The 19,207-nt window shown below is 40.5% G+C and overlaps 2 protein-coding genes across 2 annotated transcripts in view; one reads left to right on the top strand and one right to left on the bottom strand.

Moving 5' to 3' along the window:
• Positions 1-2,766, top strand: part of LOC114357541 (solute carrier family 16 member hermes) — a 55,501-nt gene extending 52,735 nt beyond the window's left edge. The window contains exon 8 of the mRNA XM_028311222.1: positions 410-2,766. Coding sequence (XP_028167023.1) covers positions 410-1,627 — 1,218 coding nt within the window. The 3' untranslated portion in view covers positions 1,628-2,766. The remainder of the gene's footprint in view (positions 1-409) is intronic.
• Positions 2,767-7,784: 5,018 nt separating this feature from the next.
• The window catches only part of LOC114357544 (uncharacterized), a 33,642-nt gene continuing 22,219 nt past the window's right edge, over positions 7,785-19,207 (bottom strand). Inside the window, exons 11-15 of the mRNA XM_028311225.1 lie at positions 18,747-18,894; positions 13,196-13,328; positions 12,522-12,594; positions 11,308-11,438; positions 7,785-9,483 (exon numbers count right to left, since the gene is read on the bottom strand). Coding sequence (XP_028167026.1) covers positions 9,352-9,483; positions 11,308-11,438; positions 12,522-12,594; positions 13,196-13,328; positions 18,747-18,894 — 617 coding nt within the window. The 3' untranslated portion in view covers positions 7,785-9,351. The remainder of the gene's footprint in view (positions 9,484-11,307; positions 11,439-12,521; positions 12,595-13,195; positions 13,329-18,746; positions 18,895-19,207) is intronic.

The raw sequence follows: 19,207 nt of genomic DNA, 5'->3' as shown, positions 1-19,207 counted from the left end.
TGTCATCCAGCTCTTGTCAGATATCTTTTTGAGGTCGTCGGTCCATCGAGCAGGTTAGGTCAGGCTAAGCTACCTTTGTCAAGACGTGAACCACTTGATCGTGCTATGGCGCTATTAAATAGAACTATACTCACTGTGACATCAAAGCATGCAGGATCGAGCCAATCTGGAAATCATTATAGGAGGGCTCCAGCCCCTTCCCGCGACCTTCACCAGATCGTCGGTCCACCTAGTGGGAGGCCTGCCTACGCTACGTCTTCCGGTCCGTGGTCGCCACTCGACAACTTTTCTGCCCCAACGGCCATCGTCTCTACGAGCTATGTGCCGCCCACTGACACTTGATTTTAGCAATTCTGCGGCTATGTCGGTCACTTTTATTTTTAACTAAAATCCACTTTATTCTTTACAGCTCGAGCCCTTTGCAGAAGAAGAAGCGGGCGACACAGAGGAAATCAACCCAAAACTTATCCTCACTCCAGAAGAAATGACGCCATCTTGCGAAAAACACCCTAACGGTTCTCCACCTATATTCAAGAACCATTCGAACGCGAATATTGAAGAAAAACTATCACCTAACCGACCAGACAGTTTCGTCAGATCTGCCAGTGCTGCTTTGGTCGGAAAAGAAGAAAGAACTAGGAAACCCACTCCAGTTTCTTCAAAACATGGTTTACAAAATATATCAAGTAAAAACCACCTGCCTAGCAATCCGTCCTTGCTAGAATCAGTGCCAGAAGGCAAGGCTAGCAGAGTGAACTCCACCGAAGCGTTTGGAAAGAAGCTGACTGTTCCGAAAACGCCTAAAAGAAGCCCTTCGACGTCTAGTTTTCAGTATATGTCGACGCCTTTTCATGGGTCTACGTTGTCTGCATTTGAAAAACCCAGTGAATTCGCTTCGCAATTCAGCTTGAAGTCTGTGACTGAGAGTCTAGCGCCGATCACGTATTGCTGTGGATGCAAAAAGAAACCTAAAGACGATAACGCCAAAAAAGAACCCAGCAAGTATTTCGACGTACAGTTACTGAAAGATCCGATTTATTTAGTGATTTTAATATCGAATTGTACGTGCGCGATTTCGTATACGAACTTCATTATTCTAGTGCCGTCCTACGCTAAAGAATGCGGTTTCGATAAATCACTAGGAGCGTACTTATTATCGATAATATCCTTGCTCGATTTGATCGGGCGGATAGGCGGGTCAGCTTTATCGGACGTAGTGTTGACCCCGAAACGGTATTTCTTCATTTTCGGTCTCTTGCTTTCGGGTATCAGCTTAGCGATGATACCGTTAGTGTCAAGTTATTCGGCGATAAGTGCGTTCTGTTCTATTTTCGGTATCGCGTCTGGTATTAACGTAGGTGTGACAGCGCTAGTGATGACAGAGATGCTCGGTACCGAAAGACTGATGTCTTCTTACGGTATCAGTTTGTTTATGAATGGTATCCTGCAGTTGATAGGGCCTCCTATATGCGGGTTTTGGTTTGAGTATACCCAGTCTTATAAATCCTTATTTGTGACACTTGGTTTTATTCTAATAAGCGGCGCAGCGTTGTGGGGTTTCGTGCCCTTAATACATAGAAGAAGACGGTTGGCGGAAAGAAGAAAAGAAGTTATAGATAAGGCGTAACTGTTAATTTAGCTCGTATGTCTATGTGCGTATGGTCGAAAATCGTTTAAGGTGAAAGGTAGAGAATGATTTTTTAGCGGGATTGCTTACTGAATTCGATATGACTCTCAAGGTCTACTTTAATATAATTATTAAGGTTTTAATAATAAAAACAGTTACTAAACGTATTTTATAACTAAAGTATATTAAAATACTTTAAAGTAGCCACGCTTTGCCTTTCATAGAAAACAAATGTAAATATTTATTGTAAACTTCTTTAAAAGAAGATAACTACTAACTTATTAATTTTAATAATGTCTCGACTAGTGATGTCAGTAAGCAATCCTGGTGGAACAAAATATATCGATAGATTGAATTTATGAAATATCTATGAGATGATACGTGATCGAATATATCTGTAGACTGATATACACGCTTGTACTGTCGCATTTTAACGAATTACTCAAACCCAGTCATAGTGTAATATTTAATCTTATTAATCATGTGAAATTATTAGTATTTATGAATTTATTTCTAAATTACTGTTTAACAATCTCTTATAATAGTCTCCATAAAGTGATAATAAAACAATTATTCTGACAAATACCAAAAAATATCGACATCACAAAACGGTACCATATTTTCACATCACTGGTTTCAAAATATAAATGATGTGACGTTATCAAATTTTTTCATTGACCTTTCATATTATGTTTTTATCGTAGAAAACATATTTTTCTATATTAATGGGTTGGGTAGGTTTTAATTTGTTTTATTGAGAATCTTTAGGCTTAAGAATTTATGTGAAAAAAATGTAATAGTGCTGAGCGCTACCGAAATAAGTATCGACGTTTTTTTTTCTAACAAACGCTCATCACTATTTTTTAATATTTAATTTATTTACGAATACTTTTTATAATCTTGTACAAAATTAAAGTATAGTTAACAGCACATTAAGTTAACTAAAACAGTGCATATCTTCAATGAATTTGAAACTTTATTTCTATCATGTAAGGTTCAATCATTCAAAGTCAATTGAAGAAAAACATTTCATTCTGTGTGTGCTGTAAACTATACGAATGCAGCTTCCGATTACGTAGCTATTATTAATAACTCATTTATTATTATAATAAACGAATATATTATTATTATGAACTAATCTTATGCCTTTAATTTCAATACATGTGTCCTCTGTATTGTCTGTCTGTTTACGATGAATTAAAAAACCGCTGGACGGATTTTCATATTGTTTTCACCAATAGATTGATAAAATTCTTACAAATATCGCGGTAGCTAGAAGGCAACTATTTACCCGACGTCAAATATGTAGGTAATGTTTTGTATTCTCATGAGCCATTTTTTTATAGAGAACAAAGCAGGTATTGGACTGCAATCCCACCTGATGTTAAGTGAGATGCAGTCTAGGATGGTACATATCTGCCCTGCAAGTGTCTATTCACTCTCGCCTTGAGGCAGCGAATACCAGTCCCTGTTCGCATTATAACTCGAGTTTCTTACAACACTAGCAGGCAGTAAATTCCAGTCTCTAAATTCCGGTCGCCGAGCAGATAGAATTTCGTCCAATGACCCCAAGCTACCCATCCTTATCGCTCGCGCGTAATTATATTGCTGTCGCGCACGCACACTCACAGCGGCCGTTCGTCGCACAGTCGTGAGTCGCGACAGCAGTATTATTACGCGCGAGGGATAAGGATGGGTAGCTTGGGGTCATTGGACGAAATTCTATTTACTCGGCGACCGGACTATAGTATTTTTCTTTAATAGATACATGTATAAGTGAAATTAATTAAAGCTTTATAGTCAATTGGGGTAACAGTGCCATTTTTTGAACAACAATATGCCTTATAACAAAATACTAAAAATAGTTATTCCACTAAATAATATTATTATAGATTTATACTGAGTTATATTTTACTAGTTACCGTCCTTGAGGATTATTCTATTGCTAGTATTTTGAATTGTTTAAATTGTGGTTGGTTAAAATAGGGTCGTGTCGGCTGTTAGCGTCCAAGTGACAAATCACTCTCAAAAAAAGTAAAAATTCATCTTTATAAGGTTTTTTGTGTGTTGGTATGGTTATTTTCTACTGTTTTTAAAGAGTAGCCTGTCGTTTGGAAGCGAATAGGCGATATTATCCTATTCAAGCATATTTTTGAGCAGTAGAATAATTTCAGAAGGAAATTAACTAGTAAAATATGACATTTTATAGATTAAGTGAGATGTTAACTGAGATAAATGGTTAAATTAAAATGTGGTATGGCTAGGGTGTGGTGGGTAAATATTTTTAATTTACCTGTTCGACAATGTAACATTCGACATTTAATCGCTAAGTCACGTGGCATACAAGTCGCCAAGTTACGTCACCGTCGTTTTTTTGCGATTTTATCGATGTACTTAAGGTACCTATACATAATGCTTGTATGGTTTTGGTTGTTAACGTATAACTTGTTTATAGTAAGTTTGAATGATCTTAATTTTATCACAATTTAAAATAGTTTTTTTGCTTTTATTTTAGCTTAATGTCGAGAAAAAGTTTAATGATTTTTTTAATCGAGAAGGACCAAATTTGCTTGTGGCATCAACCCAGTAAATGCGAATGCGATAGTCCTACAGGACCGTTATCTACAGTGGCGCCAACTGGAAAGCGCTGTAGTTAAGAATGTTTTTTTGTTTACAAAAAATTACGAAATAATGTAAAATATACTGGAGTTTGTTACTTCTTGGCTATTTTTTATCTAACCATGAAAATGACAGCTATATTTTTAATCAAGATTATGTACTTATTAATTTAAATTGCTAATTATGAAGTTTGTATGAGCCATGAGTAATGCAAAGATGAGCCCAGATTTTTAAACATTTGTGTTATCACACTTTTGTTTATTTTTAAAGAAAGGGTTTAATTATAAATAGGCTAATATGAATTATGTGTATTATTTATTACATAGGCATCGCGAAAGTGACATCACAGTCATTTATTTACTCGAATGAAGAAACTGGACTATATTTTTAATTCCTAATCATAGACTACTTAGAAGATTGTTGAAAAAAAGTTGTCTTTGATGTAATTATTTCGTTCCATCGATTTAACTGCGAGATTTTTTGTAATTATTAAATCTGAAATTAATTTTAGTTATTCGATTCGTTAACAAGACTACACTGTCCTAATCCAGTTAGAAACAAATGTTATTAATTTACCCGTTTTTTTCTTACCTAGAAATCTAGAATGCAAACCCAGAACCATAGAGTCGAAAAAAGTACAACTACCTTACCACTTAATCACGAGGGAACTTCACTTAAGCAAGCATCGTTTGTGAATACGGACAAAATTCTCTCGTGGTACAGTCGATGGAACGAAATAAAACCATTAGAAAGTACTGCTTGTGATTGTACTATGAACAGCACATCAAGCCACTAGCATCTTATGTACAGTCAGCGTCAATTAACAGTTCGTGACACCCAAAGCCTTTATGCGCCAATTGTCAAGCGGTCGCAATCTGCCAAATTCGCAAAATGTCACGTTTTAAAAATGTCTTTATATTACGGTTTTATGGTTTCATATTAAAAAAAAACTATCATTTTTAAAACTTGACATTTTGCGAATTTGCGCATTTAACATTTTGCGAATTTGGCAGATTGCGACCGCTTGACTATTTGCGAATTTGATAATTAGCGCATTTAGGACCCAAAGTGGCCAAAAAGTTCGCAACACGTCTTTGTTACAATTTGAATAAGGTGATGTAAATTTTTTGGCCACTTTGGGTGTCACGAACTATTTGACGCTGAAGAAAGCTTGATGCGATCTGTATACATAACGTTATACAGGGTGGAATTTTGTAATGCCACCTGGAGGGAAAGTACTCTTAATACTGTAGATAGAAAATTTTACTCAAAGAAAACATTCCTTTATTTTTGAAAAGAAATAGAACTGCATTCAAAGATTTCCAAAAATTTGTATGCTACACCCGGGAATCGAACCAACGAAAATTTGTTAAAAATTACACCATGTATTTTTATTGCATCGATCGTTAGAGTTAAGTTTATGGATGAAATCTCTCTAACAAAATGAAAGGAAAACCATGAAATCTTTAATTATTTTAATTATTTACAGAAAATTGTGTGGTATCTTTGTATCTTCAAAAATCTTTGAATGCAGTTCTCTTTGTTTTCAAAAATAAAGGAATGTTTTCTTTGAGTAAAATTTTCTATCTACAGTATTGAGAGTACTTTCCCTCCAGGTGGCATTACAAAATTCCACCCTGTATACTGTGCGGTTTTTATACTATTATAATCATGTCTCAAAGACGCGTCTGCAAATTGTAACATAGCACTTTATGTAAAATAAATATTTTTATTCATACTTAAATTGGGTTTCTATTTATTTATAACATTCTTTCTTTTTACTAATAAACCATTTTTTCGTACCTATTGCAATCTAACGAAGTTTTGTTATTAAAGATCTAGCGCATATCTCGGTGAGTTCCATAATTTGTGCCAATTTAAATCATTCATCATTCTTTCATTTTCATTATAATTTTATATTTTAAAATATAAACTGAAAAAAAAAATGGCTCAAAATTATCCCTTACCCTATTTATGAATTTGGAAAAATTACAATTTTGAAAATTGTCGCAAAATAAATCTTATAATAGTAAAAGTATGGGAGACATAATAAAAAATGAAATCACAATGTGTCATCATTTATTTGTAGACTTACAGTACAAATCACAAGTTTCAAGGATATGTGCTTCCTGGTATGTATAGTCCATGATGTTCGATCACAATTCACTTAAAACTAAAGAGTAAATAAAATCGCCAATAAATACTATAAATTATACAATTTGGAGATCCATTAAATAAATACGATTCTGAAACATAATAGGGTCATTATTTCATAAAAAAAAGTTTTAAAAAACCCGACTAGAATTCATTTTATGAGGCTCTAAAAAAGGAAGTAGCTAACGCCCGTATTCACAAACATTACTATGAGGTCTCACAGTGCGCGTGGATGCACAGGGTGACACACGAACCAATCACTCTATTCAACGTTGTGCGTTCGATTTGCTGCTTCACTTAAGCAAGCATCCCTTAACTCAGTGCCTACGGTATGGAAGTGGCACGGGAGGGGTGACGTTGACGTCTCAAAAACACCCTCCCGTGCCGCTACCATACTTCAAGCACTGAGTTAAGAGCTGGACCTATAGTTAGTCGACCAATAATTCTAAGGTACTAACTTCTCAAGGACAACAGATTTGAGACCTAAAAGTTCTTGAAAATCTGTTTTTAAGTAACTGAAAAATAGTGGGCTAAAAATTGTCAATTAACACCCTTCATAAATTCTGTGCCTGTACAAAATCTACAGGGTGTTAGGTAAATGGGTATATGAGCCGACACTAGCCCATGTTAACATGGGCATATAAATGGTATGGTGAAGTCAGAAATTTGATATCATCATTTTATTTTTTTATAAAATAAATTTTATAAAATCCGATTTGTATGAAAATTAAAATAATTAAAATGAAGATATCAATTTTCTGACTTCACCATTTATATGCCCACCATACCATTTATATGCACATGTTAACATGGGCTAGTGTCGGCTCATATACCCATTTACCTAACACCCTGTATAAGATGTTGTTTCGTGATGTATTTAAAAAAATGTTTATTCAAATTTATGTTTCAGAATCGGTAACATACTTAATAAAATGCCATTCAATGAAATGATTACAAAAATGAGATGAACGTAAATAAGATATGCACTAAAAATTAATAGAATAGAAATTGATAGATTAATTTTCTTTCATTTTTTGAGTGCTCAAAATTCGACTCAAACTTGAAACTCAAGTCTGTGATGCTTGAGCTTCTCAGAATTCAGGAAAGCGAAAAAAAAAACTGTTAAATCAATGAACAAAAAATCTTACAATAATTTAAAATAACCGTGTCAAAAATATGACTGACACACATATTATTATTATTACTTATTAATAATTATTATTCATTATTATCACAATGGAGATTGCTCTGAGTTACATATAAGAACACAAGCTGAATATAATATAGCGAGAAGTAGATTGTATAGTAAAATAATAAATAAAATATGCGCATTATGACAAAAATTGAAGTTTAAACACTAAAAGTATCTGATATTGTTGTCTGCCTTAGTTTGATAGCTGCTGATTGGTCAACCAGTTGTAATATTACAAAGATAAAATTTACAAAAAAAGAAGTTAAGGTAATGTCGCCTGTTAACGTCCACCTACCTATTTGCAAACAAACAACTGATTTCTTAAAAAAGGTGAAAAATACTATAGTGTCACCTGTCTTACATCCAGGAATACATAAATTCTTTTGTTGGTGTGTTGGTAGGGTTATCTCCACTGTTTTAATACAGTCTATCGTATGGACGCAAATAGGCGACTTGACCTTAGTATCTGGCACCCATTGTACAAGTTTAGATTAGATGCTCTGTGAAAAACTTCTAAAGCATATTTATTTCTATAGTTAATTTCATATAGCTGCTTATAAAATGCAATAGTACGAACCATCGGCAACAGTGTTAACTGCCCATTGCCAGTCATGTCATCTCGTTCTATCGCAAAGAATCACCATTTGATTAGAGCGAGAGCAAAAACCGAAATGGATAGTTAACAGTGTGGCCGTGTGTACATATAGATGTTAATTCTGTACTAGTAAAAAGTACAGAACAATTGGAATTTTGGAATTATTGGAAACTTCTAAAATATGGACGGTTCCATGTTTATCAACCATGATAAGAAGAAATAAAGGTAAAAATACATTGAAGTAACTAGAAGGAAAGTTTAGAAAGCCAGTACAAAGATTTCTATTATCCCTTACCCTCTAATGTACCAGAGGCAAATGGAGGATTTGTCCTACACTCCCCACGCTGGTCAGACGGGTTGGGGAGGCCTGATGTTCGCATAGGTACTTAAGTCAGAAATTTTGGATTGGAATATTATGGATGTATATTAGTATTCTTAATTATTAAATATTTTTCCACAAAACCGTGGATTTAAAAAGTCCCTCAAAATGACAAAATTTTTCGATCCAAAATATTTTCACATACCATTTTCTAGCAAATACTTTAAAAAAATCTTGTCACACTATTATTAGTATTATTGCAAAAATGTACTATAAAATTACGCTAAAAATTTACATGTGTGTGTGTAAAATTCATCTAAAATTCTTACCAACTACTATTTAGATTTGGAAAATATTTTTTTCTTTACAAATCGATTTTCAATAATTTATGAAATAAATATTTTTTTAAAGAGCAAAATATAATGAAGTAGAACGAGTATTACAAATTTTAGCATTGCATTTTTGTTTCATACACTGCTATTTTTTAGCTTAGATAATAGTATTTTTAGTGCCTTTTAACATTTGCTCTTCTTATAAAAAACAAAGGCAAACTGTTGTCTTCACATACTTTTATTTAACTGTTAACATAGTATAGGACAGCAAAATGTTTTTATTTCGATTTATTCCTTTTTAAGTATTTTTTTTATGAGTATAGTCACCTATTAAACATTTTTTAACTAAAAACAATGTTGTGTATACTTAAATCAAAGTTCAATTTTGTAAAAACCTACTCTGCTTTCAATTTACACTATTATATTCTTTACACAGTGATGTACTTTCCTCGACCACTATCCCGAATTCTAGCTCATTCACCTGACTCGGAATACAGCGAGCGAATATGAACTTTACCTCATAGACAATAGGTGCTTGTTTGCCTTGATGGCGGCGCGAAGTTTCTTGACTAGAGCCGACGGTTGTATGAGCACAGATACTTCGGTTCCGTGCATACATAGTCTGTTCATTTCTTCGTCGCCACCCTGTGAAGTATAAATCAAGGTAAAATTAACTTTATCTAAATATACAGGGTGGAAACGATAAGTGATCTCACACGATTATTTCTAAACATTTAGTATGGAAGCTGGAAACATTGAATTTTCAGATAGTTCCAGTTTATCTCTTATTGGTATCATTTGATAGAGCTCGTGAAGCACTTTCAGGATCAGTAACCAGTTTTTCGATAACTTGTATAGTTTAGAAATAATCGAGTGAGATCACTTATCGTTTCCACCCTGTATATAATTCAAAGGCGTCTGACTGACTGACATAATGATCTATCAACGCACAGCCCAAACCAAATGTTATTTTTAAGTTTTGCAACGCCTTCACTGGGCGTTCATGTACAAAATTATGTTCTATCAACCCTTACCACTGGACGGATCAGGCTAAAATTTGGCATGCAGATAGATGTTATGACGTAGGCATCCGCTAAGAAAGGATTTTACGAAAGTCCACCCCTAAGGGTAAAACGGGATCCACGCATACGAAGTCGCGGGCGGCCGCTAGTTTTGTTATAAATATAGCAAAAATTTTAATAATAAGAGTGTGGCAAGATCGTTGACCTTTTATTTTTATTTGGTTTATGGAGTCATTGACTTTAGACTACAAGGTTTCACAAGCTATAAAAAGGTCGTTGACCTTTGCTTTTTAGCAGGTAGATGAAGCATTGACCTCGGGTTCTCTTTTTCAAGTTTATCTTTACTTGGATGGAACACCTTGTCTAACAAGGCAAAGACCTCGGTTCACCTTGTTCATATGGTAAGGTCACTGACCTTAATTTACGACCAGATTCAAATATTGAGATTCTGATATTGACTCTCTTAATTTGAGAATAATTTCCAGCCCACTTCCCTGATCAGTCATTTGGTATCCATTTTTTTATAAGGTCATTGCCCTACACTGATTGATCAGGTTGATAGGACTGAAAATGACCTCAGTTGGTAAAAGATCATTAACCTTTAATAATTACTAACTGTAATTCCCTTGGTTACCCACCCTAGTTTCAATAAGTTTTTTATATTGCCTTATTAGACAATAAGCTTATTTAACTTTTTTTTTCATAACTAAGGTCAATGACCTCGGTTGGTTTACTCTAAGGCAGTATTTTTCCACCTGTGGGTCACGACCCCCCAGGGGGTCGCCAAGCCTCTACAGGGGGGTCGCGAAGCCTCTACAGGGGGGTCGCGAAGCCTCTACAGGGGGGTCGCGAGAGGTCGTAAAAACTACCTCAGTAAAGAACAATAAAGTTTTAAAGATAGAGACCGAGACCGGTTTCTGGTGGACTGTGCGGACATCTTAATATTGTAAGAACTTGTAGACCACTTTTTACGCAAAGAAACTGATTTGATTTGACCTAATTCGTCGCTGCCTCTCTAACTGACGTAACTGACATTTTGCAAAATTTTCAGGCGATTAGACAGTTCGATTCGTCTTTCGAAATTGATTAAGATGGTGTAGATAACTCGAGTTTCGAAAAAAATGTCAGATACGTCAGTTACAGAGGCAAGCGACGAATTATGCAAATGCATAAATGTTGTATGGATTGAAAAATTCGGTCCCTACAACATCTTTGTAACTTAAAAAATGCATGAAATAGAAAGCTAACAGTCGGGGGCGCGCAAAATATTTTTTCATACTAGGTCGTGTCATGAAAAAGGTTAAAAAAACTGCTCTAAGGTCATCGACCTCTACTGACCTTGATCAGGTTAATAGGTCGGTTGTTGACCTCGGTTTACCTTGCTTAATTTTTTTTAACAAACTTATTTAACTTTTTTCCATTACTAAGGTCATCGACCTCAACTGACCTTGATTAAGTTGATAGGTCGGTTGTTGACCTCGGTGACGGCCCATTTCCCGGGCGGCGGTATTGCGGCTCGCGCCGCCGGCGATTGGTCCTCGACCGATACTATGTTACATTCGACGTCTAGTTTTATTCCTGGAAATGGAGAAATTGATTTTGAACCTTGTGTCATTGCGATAGAGTTTAAAATACGTTGGCATATTTTTTACTTAAAGAAAGTCATTGATTTTGACTGAGTTTCTTCCGCCACTTCTTCTCAGCTACAGCCCATATGTTGTCCCTAAGTGGTGGTAGGGCAAGTTATGTATATTTGGGACGTGTATAAATGCCCTGGAAAGGGCCTATGTGCTGAATAAACTATATTGTTATTGTAGTAAAGTCCAAAATATATTGGCAAAGATTTCTAAACAAGTTGATAATGAACGCGCGATGGTGGCGATAGATTTTCAGATTTCAGTAAGTATGTTACACTTAGGCCCAGTTTTTTGATTCTTAGTTAAAATAAATAATTGTTAAATTTTGCTACTAATGGTTAAATAATAACAAAATGTGAACAAATAGTTAAAAAATTTACTAAAAGTCAAGCTAACCATTGTTAGAAAAACATTTTTTCTGATATTTAACCACTTGTCACTTTATTTGACATCTGTCAATTTTTTTTTAAAGATTATTAGTAATTTGTTATTACACAAATTACTAATACTCCCGTTAGCCCCTCGTACTAAGCTAAATATGCTTGTGTCACGAGTGAGCTCACCAATATAGTCGACCGGCGGCGGGGACCGAACCCATTGGTTATTTTAACTACGAATCAAAAAACCGGGCCTTAGGCTGAGTTGTACCATCTTACTTTAACTTTGACCAACGTCAAAAATCTGTCAAACTCCATACAAAAAACACCGGTCATTGTTGAAGTTGGTGCAACTCTCAACCTTACTGTCTATTTTTATACCCGAGTGCAGGGTAAAGATTTTAAACCTTTTAACGTCGGATTAAAGTTCAAAATATGTTAGTAAATATTTGAAGACGCGGTGTTGTTAATATTCAACTTAATAATCATAACAATAAGATTCAAAATATTATATTATAGTAAGAACTTAATAAACATTCTGTTAAGGTTATAGGTCTATCTCGCTGACGTTTGACGTTACAAAAACACCCTCCCGTGCCGCGCTGCCTCAGGCACTGACTGAGTTACATATTATGGTATTTATTTACCTATACTCTCGCGATCTTTCTTGGTTAGCACGTAGATTTTGGCTAGGGGCACCCGGTGAAATAATATGTCGACCTGTAAGAAAAAAACATGGTCAAAAAGCTATTTTATAAAACAACGAAAGAAAATATGACACCTATTTTATTATAGGAGTGGTTGATTTCAAATTATCAGGCCTCCCCAACCCGTCTGGCCAGCGTGGGGAGTGTAGGACAAGTTTGTCCCGGGGGAAAGTTAAACTGTCATTGGACCCGCAACGAAATTAAACAGAAGAACATAGGAGTTCGAAATGAAGGTTCGACTTCCCTCCATTGCAAAGCGGATGACAGGTGACAAAGGTTTAAAACCTTCAAGAAAAGATTATGCACCACGGACAATAAATATCAATTAAAGGGCCTATCTTATGACCAATTAGCAACTATAGTCTGGTCCGTGAGCACGTAGAATTTACAATGACCCCAAGCAACCCATCCTTATCGCTCGCGTGTAATTATGTTGCTATCGCGCTCGCACACTCACTGCGGGCGCCCGTCGCACAGTCGCGACAGCAATATAATTACGCGCGAGCGATAAGGATGGGTAGCTTGGGGTCATTGGACAAAATTCTACGTGCTCACAGACCGAGCTTTACCTGCCAATATTTATCACAAAGTCGCTTAAAAGCACGGACACTCACGATAGGCGTGGGCGAGGTCTTAAACAGTTGTCTAGCGTGCTGCAAGTCGCGCGGTTGCGTGCCTCTGATGGCTGCCAGGCGGTCGCCCGCCCGCCCACTGCAGCGGGAACCGCCCACCGCCCACCACGCTATCCTGGGGACAAAAATAAATATCTTTAGACAATTTCACACAGCGCTTATACAGGGTGTTAGGTAAATGGGCATATGAGCCGACACTAGCCCATGTTAACATGGTCATATAAATAGTATGGTGAAGTCAGAAATTTGATATCATCATTTTATTTTTTTAAATTTGAATACAAAATAAATTTTATAAAATCCGATTTGTATGAAAATTAAAATTATTAGAATGAAGATATCAATTTTCTGACTTCACCATACCATTTATATGACCATGTTAACATGGGCTAGTGTCGGCTCATATACCCATTTACCTAACACCCTGTATGCTTGTGTTATGGGTGCTAGCTTAACGGATATACTACATACAGGGTGGAATTTTGTAATGCCACCTGGAGGGAAAGTGCTCTTAAAACTGTAGATAAAACATTTTACTGAAGGTAAACATTCCTTTATTTTTGAAAAGAAAGAGAACTGCATTGCTTAAGTGCGATCACCCATCCAACTTCTGACCACTCCTTAAGGGACGCCTGGTTGACTCTAAGCTACACAGCTGGCTTGTGACGCGCTGGCGGTCGCTTGACTTCGACCCACCCATCTAACTTATGGAGACACTAAGATCACATAATCTTACTTAATTTCATAGAGCCTACTTTCTTAAAACAGAAGTGTCTTTTGGTCACCCATCCAACTTTATGACCACTCCTTAAGTTGCTTAACTCCGAGGGACGCCGCTTGACTCACAGCTGGCTTGTGACACGCTGGTCGCTTAACTACTACCCTCATAACTGACTTATGACGCTCTCTCACGGTCGCTTGACTACTTACCACGGTCGCTTGACTACTTACCACGGTCGCTTGACTATTTCCCACGGTCGCTTGACTACTTCCCACGGTCGCTTGACTACTTCCCACGGTCGCTTGACTATTTCCCACGGTCGCTTGACTACTTACCACGGTCGCTTGACTACTTCCCACGGTCGCTTGACTACTTCCCACGGTCGCTTGACTACTTACCACGGTCGCTTGACTACTTACCACGGTCGCTTGACTACTTACCACGGTCGCTTGACTACTTACCATGGTCGCTTAAGTACGGTCACCCATCCAACTTATGGCCACTCTTTAAGTTGCTTAACTCCGAGGGACGCCGCTTGATTCACAGCTGGCTTGTGACACGCTGGCTGTCGCTTCACTACCTAACCACGGTCGCTTGACTACTACTCATTCATCTAATTTATTTACAAGGTCACATAATCTTACTTATATAGTTTATATAGCGCCTATAGTTTCTTACTACAGCAGTGTCTTTTGGTCCAATTGTCACTTTTTTTTTTTTTTTTGAAGGGACGCGCACTGGTAGCTTGAGGAGCTTTTCCAGCTTCACCGGGCAGAGTGGCGAGTACAGAAGGTACTCTAGCCGTTTGGCGATCGTCGGTGCGCGTGCCGACGAGGCCGAGTGTGGGCTTCGCGAAGCGAAGCCCAGGCTCGTCCGCGTCGGTCCCAGACCGACGTTCGCGATCGGGCCGTATCGAGCGCATAAGGCGCCCGATCAGTGGCGAACCCAACTAGAGGGTTGCCCACCGCGGTGTTGGACCAAAGTCCAGCCTACGGCGGGCTCACTCTAGTGGGCCCGATCGAGGGGACTACGGACGCGGCCTGAGGGCGCCACGGTAGGCTCGGACCTCGGCTTAGGCCGGTCCGGGGGACGGATAGGGGCCAATTGTCACCAGCTTGGTTTGTCTATATATACTGGGCAGGGTAAAAAACTTCGTCACCGCGATGCAGGATTGTACGCGCGGTGGAGTCTGCCAGCCATAGTGGAGTAGTAACAGCGCCATCTGTTGGCGACTGTTGGGAGTTCTATGTTGCGGTCACCCATCCAACTTATGGCCACTCCTTAGGTTGCTTAACTTCGATCTACCGGTCACCCATCTAACTCTTGACCACTGTCAAGGTTGCTTGATTCTCGGTCACCCATCCAATTACTGACCACACCCAGGGATGCTTAACTTCCAACTTGCGGTCACCCATCAAACTTTTGACCTTTATCAAAGTAGCTCAATCCTAGATCCCTAAGTCGTTTCAAGGTTGCTTAAGTTTCCAACTTTCGGTCACCCATCCTACTTTTGATTCCTCCCAAGGTTGCTTAACTTTGATCTACCGGTCACCTATCCAACTCTTGACCACTGTCAAGGTTACAACTTCCGGTCACCCATCCAACTCTTGACCACTGTCAAGGTTACAATTTCCGGTCACTAATCCAACTTTTGACCACTGTCAAGGTTACAACTTCCGGTCACCCATCCAACTCTTGACCACTGTCAAGGTTACAACTTCCGGTCACCCATCCAACTCTTGACCACTGTCAAGGTTACAACTTCCGGTCACCCATCCAACTTTTGACCACTCTCAAAGTAGCTTAACTTTCGGTCACCCATCCAACTCTTGACCACTGTCAAGGTTACAATTTCCGGTCACTAATCCAACTTCTGACAATTATCAAGGTCGCTTAACTTCCGGTCACCCATCCAACTTTTGACCAAACTTTCGGTCACCCATCCAACTTTTGTCCATCCTCAATGTCGCTTAACTTCCGGTCACCCATCCAACTCTTGACCACTGTCAAGGTTACAACTTCCGGTCACCCATCCAACTTTTGACCACTCCCAAGGTACTTTACCCTAACTGTACTCACCACAGCTGGTCGTTGTGCTGGGCCAGCACGGGCGGCGCGTGGTGCGGCGCGGCGGCGGCGACGGCGGCGCACGCGCGCTGCTCGGCCGCCAGCAGGCGCGCCTGGCGCACCCGGAGCGGCACCAGCGGCGTCGGCGGCTGGCTTTGCCCTGGGAGCGGGCGCAGCTGGCGCGTGGCGCTGGCGGTCGCTTCACTACTACCCTCATAGTTGATTTGTGACACGCTCTGGAGGTCGCTAGACTACTATCCTCATAGTTAGTTTGTGACACACTGACGGTCGCTTCACTACTTACCACGGTCGCTTGACAACTTACCACGGTCGCTTGACTACTTACCGTGGTCGCTTAAGTGCCGGCGCTTGACTCACAGCTACACAGCTGGCTTGGGACGCGCTACTACACCCGCCCAGTAACTTATGGCGACCAAGCTAACAGAACAGCGCTGTATCCATCTTCTGTACCACATTTAAAGCAAATTAATGATGATACTGATTCTGACGGTCTATATATACTGGGCAGGGTAAAAAACTTCGTCACCGCGATGCAGGATCGTACGCGCGGTGGAGTCTGCCATAGTGGAGTAGTAACAGCGCCATCTGTTGGTGACTGTTGGGAGTTCTATGTTGCGGTCACCCATCCAATTTATGGCCATTTCCAAGGTTGCTTGATTCTCGGTCACCCATCCAACTTTTGACCATCCTCAAGGTTGCTTAACTTTCGGTCACCCATCCAACTTTTGACCATCCTCAAGGTTGCTTAACTTTCGGTCACCCATCCAACTTCTGACAATTATCAAGGTCGCTTAACTTTCGGTCACCCATCGAACTTTTGACCATCCTCAAAGTCACTTAACTTCCGGTCACCCATCCAACTTTTGACCACTGTCAAGGTTACAACTTCCGGTCACCCATCCAACTTCTGACAATTATCAAGGTCGCTTAACTTTCGGTCACCCATCGAACTTTTGACCATCTTCAAAGTCACTTAACTTCCGGTCACCCATCATACTTTTGACCACTGTCAAGGTTACAACTTCCGGTCACCCATCCAACTTTTGACCAGACTAACTTCTGGTCACCCATCCAACTTCTGACCACTCCCAAGGTACTTTACCCTAACTCCACTCACCACAGCTGGTCGTTGTGCTGGGCCAGCACGGGCGGCGCGTGGTGCGGCGCGGCGGCGGCGACGGCGGCGCACGCGCGCTGCTCGGCCGCCAGCAGGCGCGCCTGGCGCACCCGGAGCGGCACCAGCGGCGTCGGCGGCTGGCTTTGCCCTGGGAGCGGGCGCAGCTGGCGCGTGGCGCTGGCGGTCGCTTCACTACTACACACATAGCTGGCTTGTGGCGCTGGCGGTCGCTTCACTACTACACACATAGCTGGCTTGTGACGCGCTCTGGAGGTCGCTAGACTACTATCCTCATAGTTAGTTTGTGACACACTGACGGTCGCTTCACTACTTACCACGGTCGCTTCACTACTTACCACGGTCGCTTGACTACTTACCACGGTCGCTTCACTACTTACCACGGTCGCTTGACTACTTACCACGGTCGCTTGACTACTTACCACGGTCGCTTGACTACTTACCACGGTCGCTTGACTACTTTCCACGGTCGTTTGACTACTTACCACGGTCGCTTCACTACTTACCACGGTCGCTTCACTACTTACCACGGTCGCTTGACTACTTTCCATAGTCACTTAAATGCGGTCACCCATCGAAATTTTGACCACCCCAAGGTCGTTTAACATGCGGTCACCCATCTAACTTTTGACCATCTTCAAGCTTGCTTGATAACCGGTCACCCATCCAACTTTTGACCACTCCCAAGGTACTTTACCCTAACTCCACTCACCACAGCTGGTCGTTGTGCTGGGCCAGCACGGGCGGCGCGTGGTGCGGCGCGGCGGCGGCGACGGCGGCGCACGCGCGCTGCTCGGCCGCCAGCAGGCGCGCCTGGCGCACCCGGAGCGGCACCAGCGGCGTCGGCGGCTGGCTTTGCCCTGGGAGCGGGCGCAGCTGGCGCGTGGCGCTGGCGGTCGCTTCACTACTACTCATCCATCTAATTTATTTACATATACTAGTTTCTTACCACAGCAGTGTATTTCGGTCACCCATCCAACTATTGACTACACTCAAGGATGCTTAACCTCGATCTGCCAGAACAACTTACCAAGGTCGCTTAAATGCGGTCACCCATCCAATTTATGTCCTTACCAAAGGTTGCTTAGCTGGTCACCCATCCAACTTATGGCCACTCCTTAAGTTGCTTAACTTCGATCTACTGCCTCTACTGGTCACCCATCGAATTTTTGACCATCTTCAAGGTTGCTTGATTCTCGGTCACCCATCCTACTTTTAAACACTCCCAAGGTTGCTTAACTTACAACTTGCGGTCACCCATCCAACTTTTGACCTTTATCAAAGTAGCTTACCCAAGACCCTGGGCCGTTTCGAGGTGTCTTAATTTTCAACTTTCGGTCACCCATCCTACTTTTGAACAGTCCTAAGGTTGCTTAACTTTGATCTACCGGTCACCCATCCATCTTTTGACCAGACTAACTTCCGGTCACCCATCCAACTCTTGACCATGCTCAAAGTCGCTTAACTTCCGGTCACCCATCCAACTCTTGACCACTGTCAAGGTTACAACTTCCGGTCACCCATCCAACTTTTGTCCATCCTCAAGGTAGCTTGATCCTAGATTCATGACTAACCCTAACTGTACTCACCACAGCTGGTCGTTGTGCTGGGCCAGCACGGGCGGCGCGTGGTGCGGCGCGGCGGCGGCGACGGCGGCGCACGCGCGCTGCTCGGCCGCCAGCAGGCGCGCCTGGCGCACCCGGAGCGGCACCAGCGGCGTCGGCGGCTGGCTTTGCCCTGGGAGCGGGCGCAGCTGGCGCGTGGCGCTGGCGGTCGCTTCACTACTACACACATAGCTAGTTTGTGACATACGCTGGCGGTCGCTAGACTACTTACCACGGTCGCTTGACTACTTACCACGGTCGCTAGACTACTTACCACGGTGACTACTTACCATTAGTCGCTTGACTAATTACCATGGTCGCTTGACTACTACCCTCATAACTGACTTGTGACACGCTGGCGGTCGCTTGACTTCGACCCACCCTTCTAACTTATGGAGACACTAAGGGCACTCATAATCTTACTTAATTCTATAACGCTTGTAGTT

This window comes from Ostrinia furnacalis, unplaced genomic scaffold, assembly GCF_004193835.3.
Source record: "Ostrinia furnacalis isolate ACB-3 unplaced genomic scaffold, ASM419383v2 OfSCF3220, whole genome shotgun sequence".
In the NCBI taxonomy this organism is placed as follows: domain Eukaryota; kingdom Metazoa; phylum Arthropoda; class Insecta; order Lepidoptera; family Crambidae; genus Ostrinia; species Ostrinia furnacalis.
The sequence above is the reverse complement of the archived record's forward strand: the minus strand, read 5'-3'. Positions and strand labels throughout refer to the sequence as shown.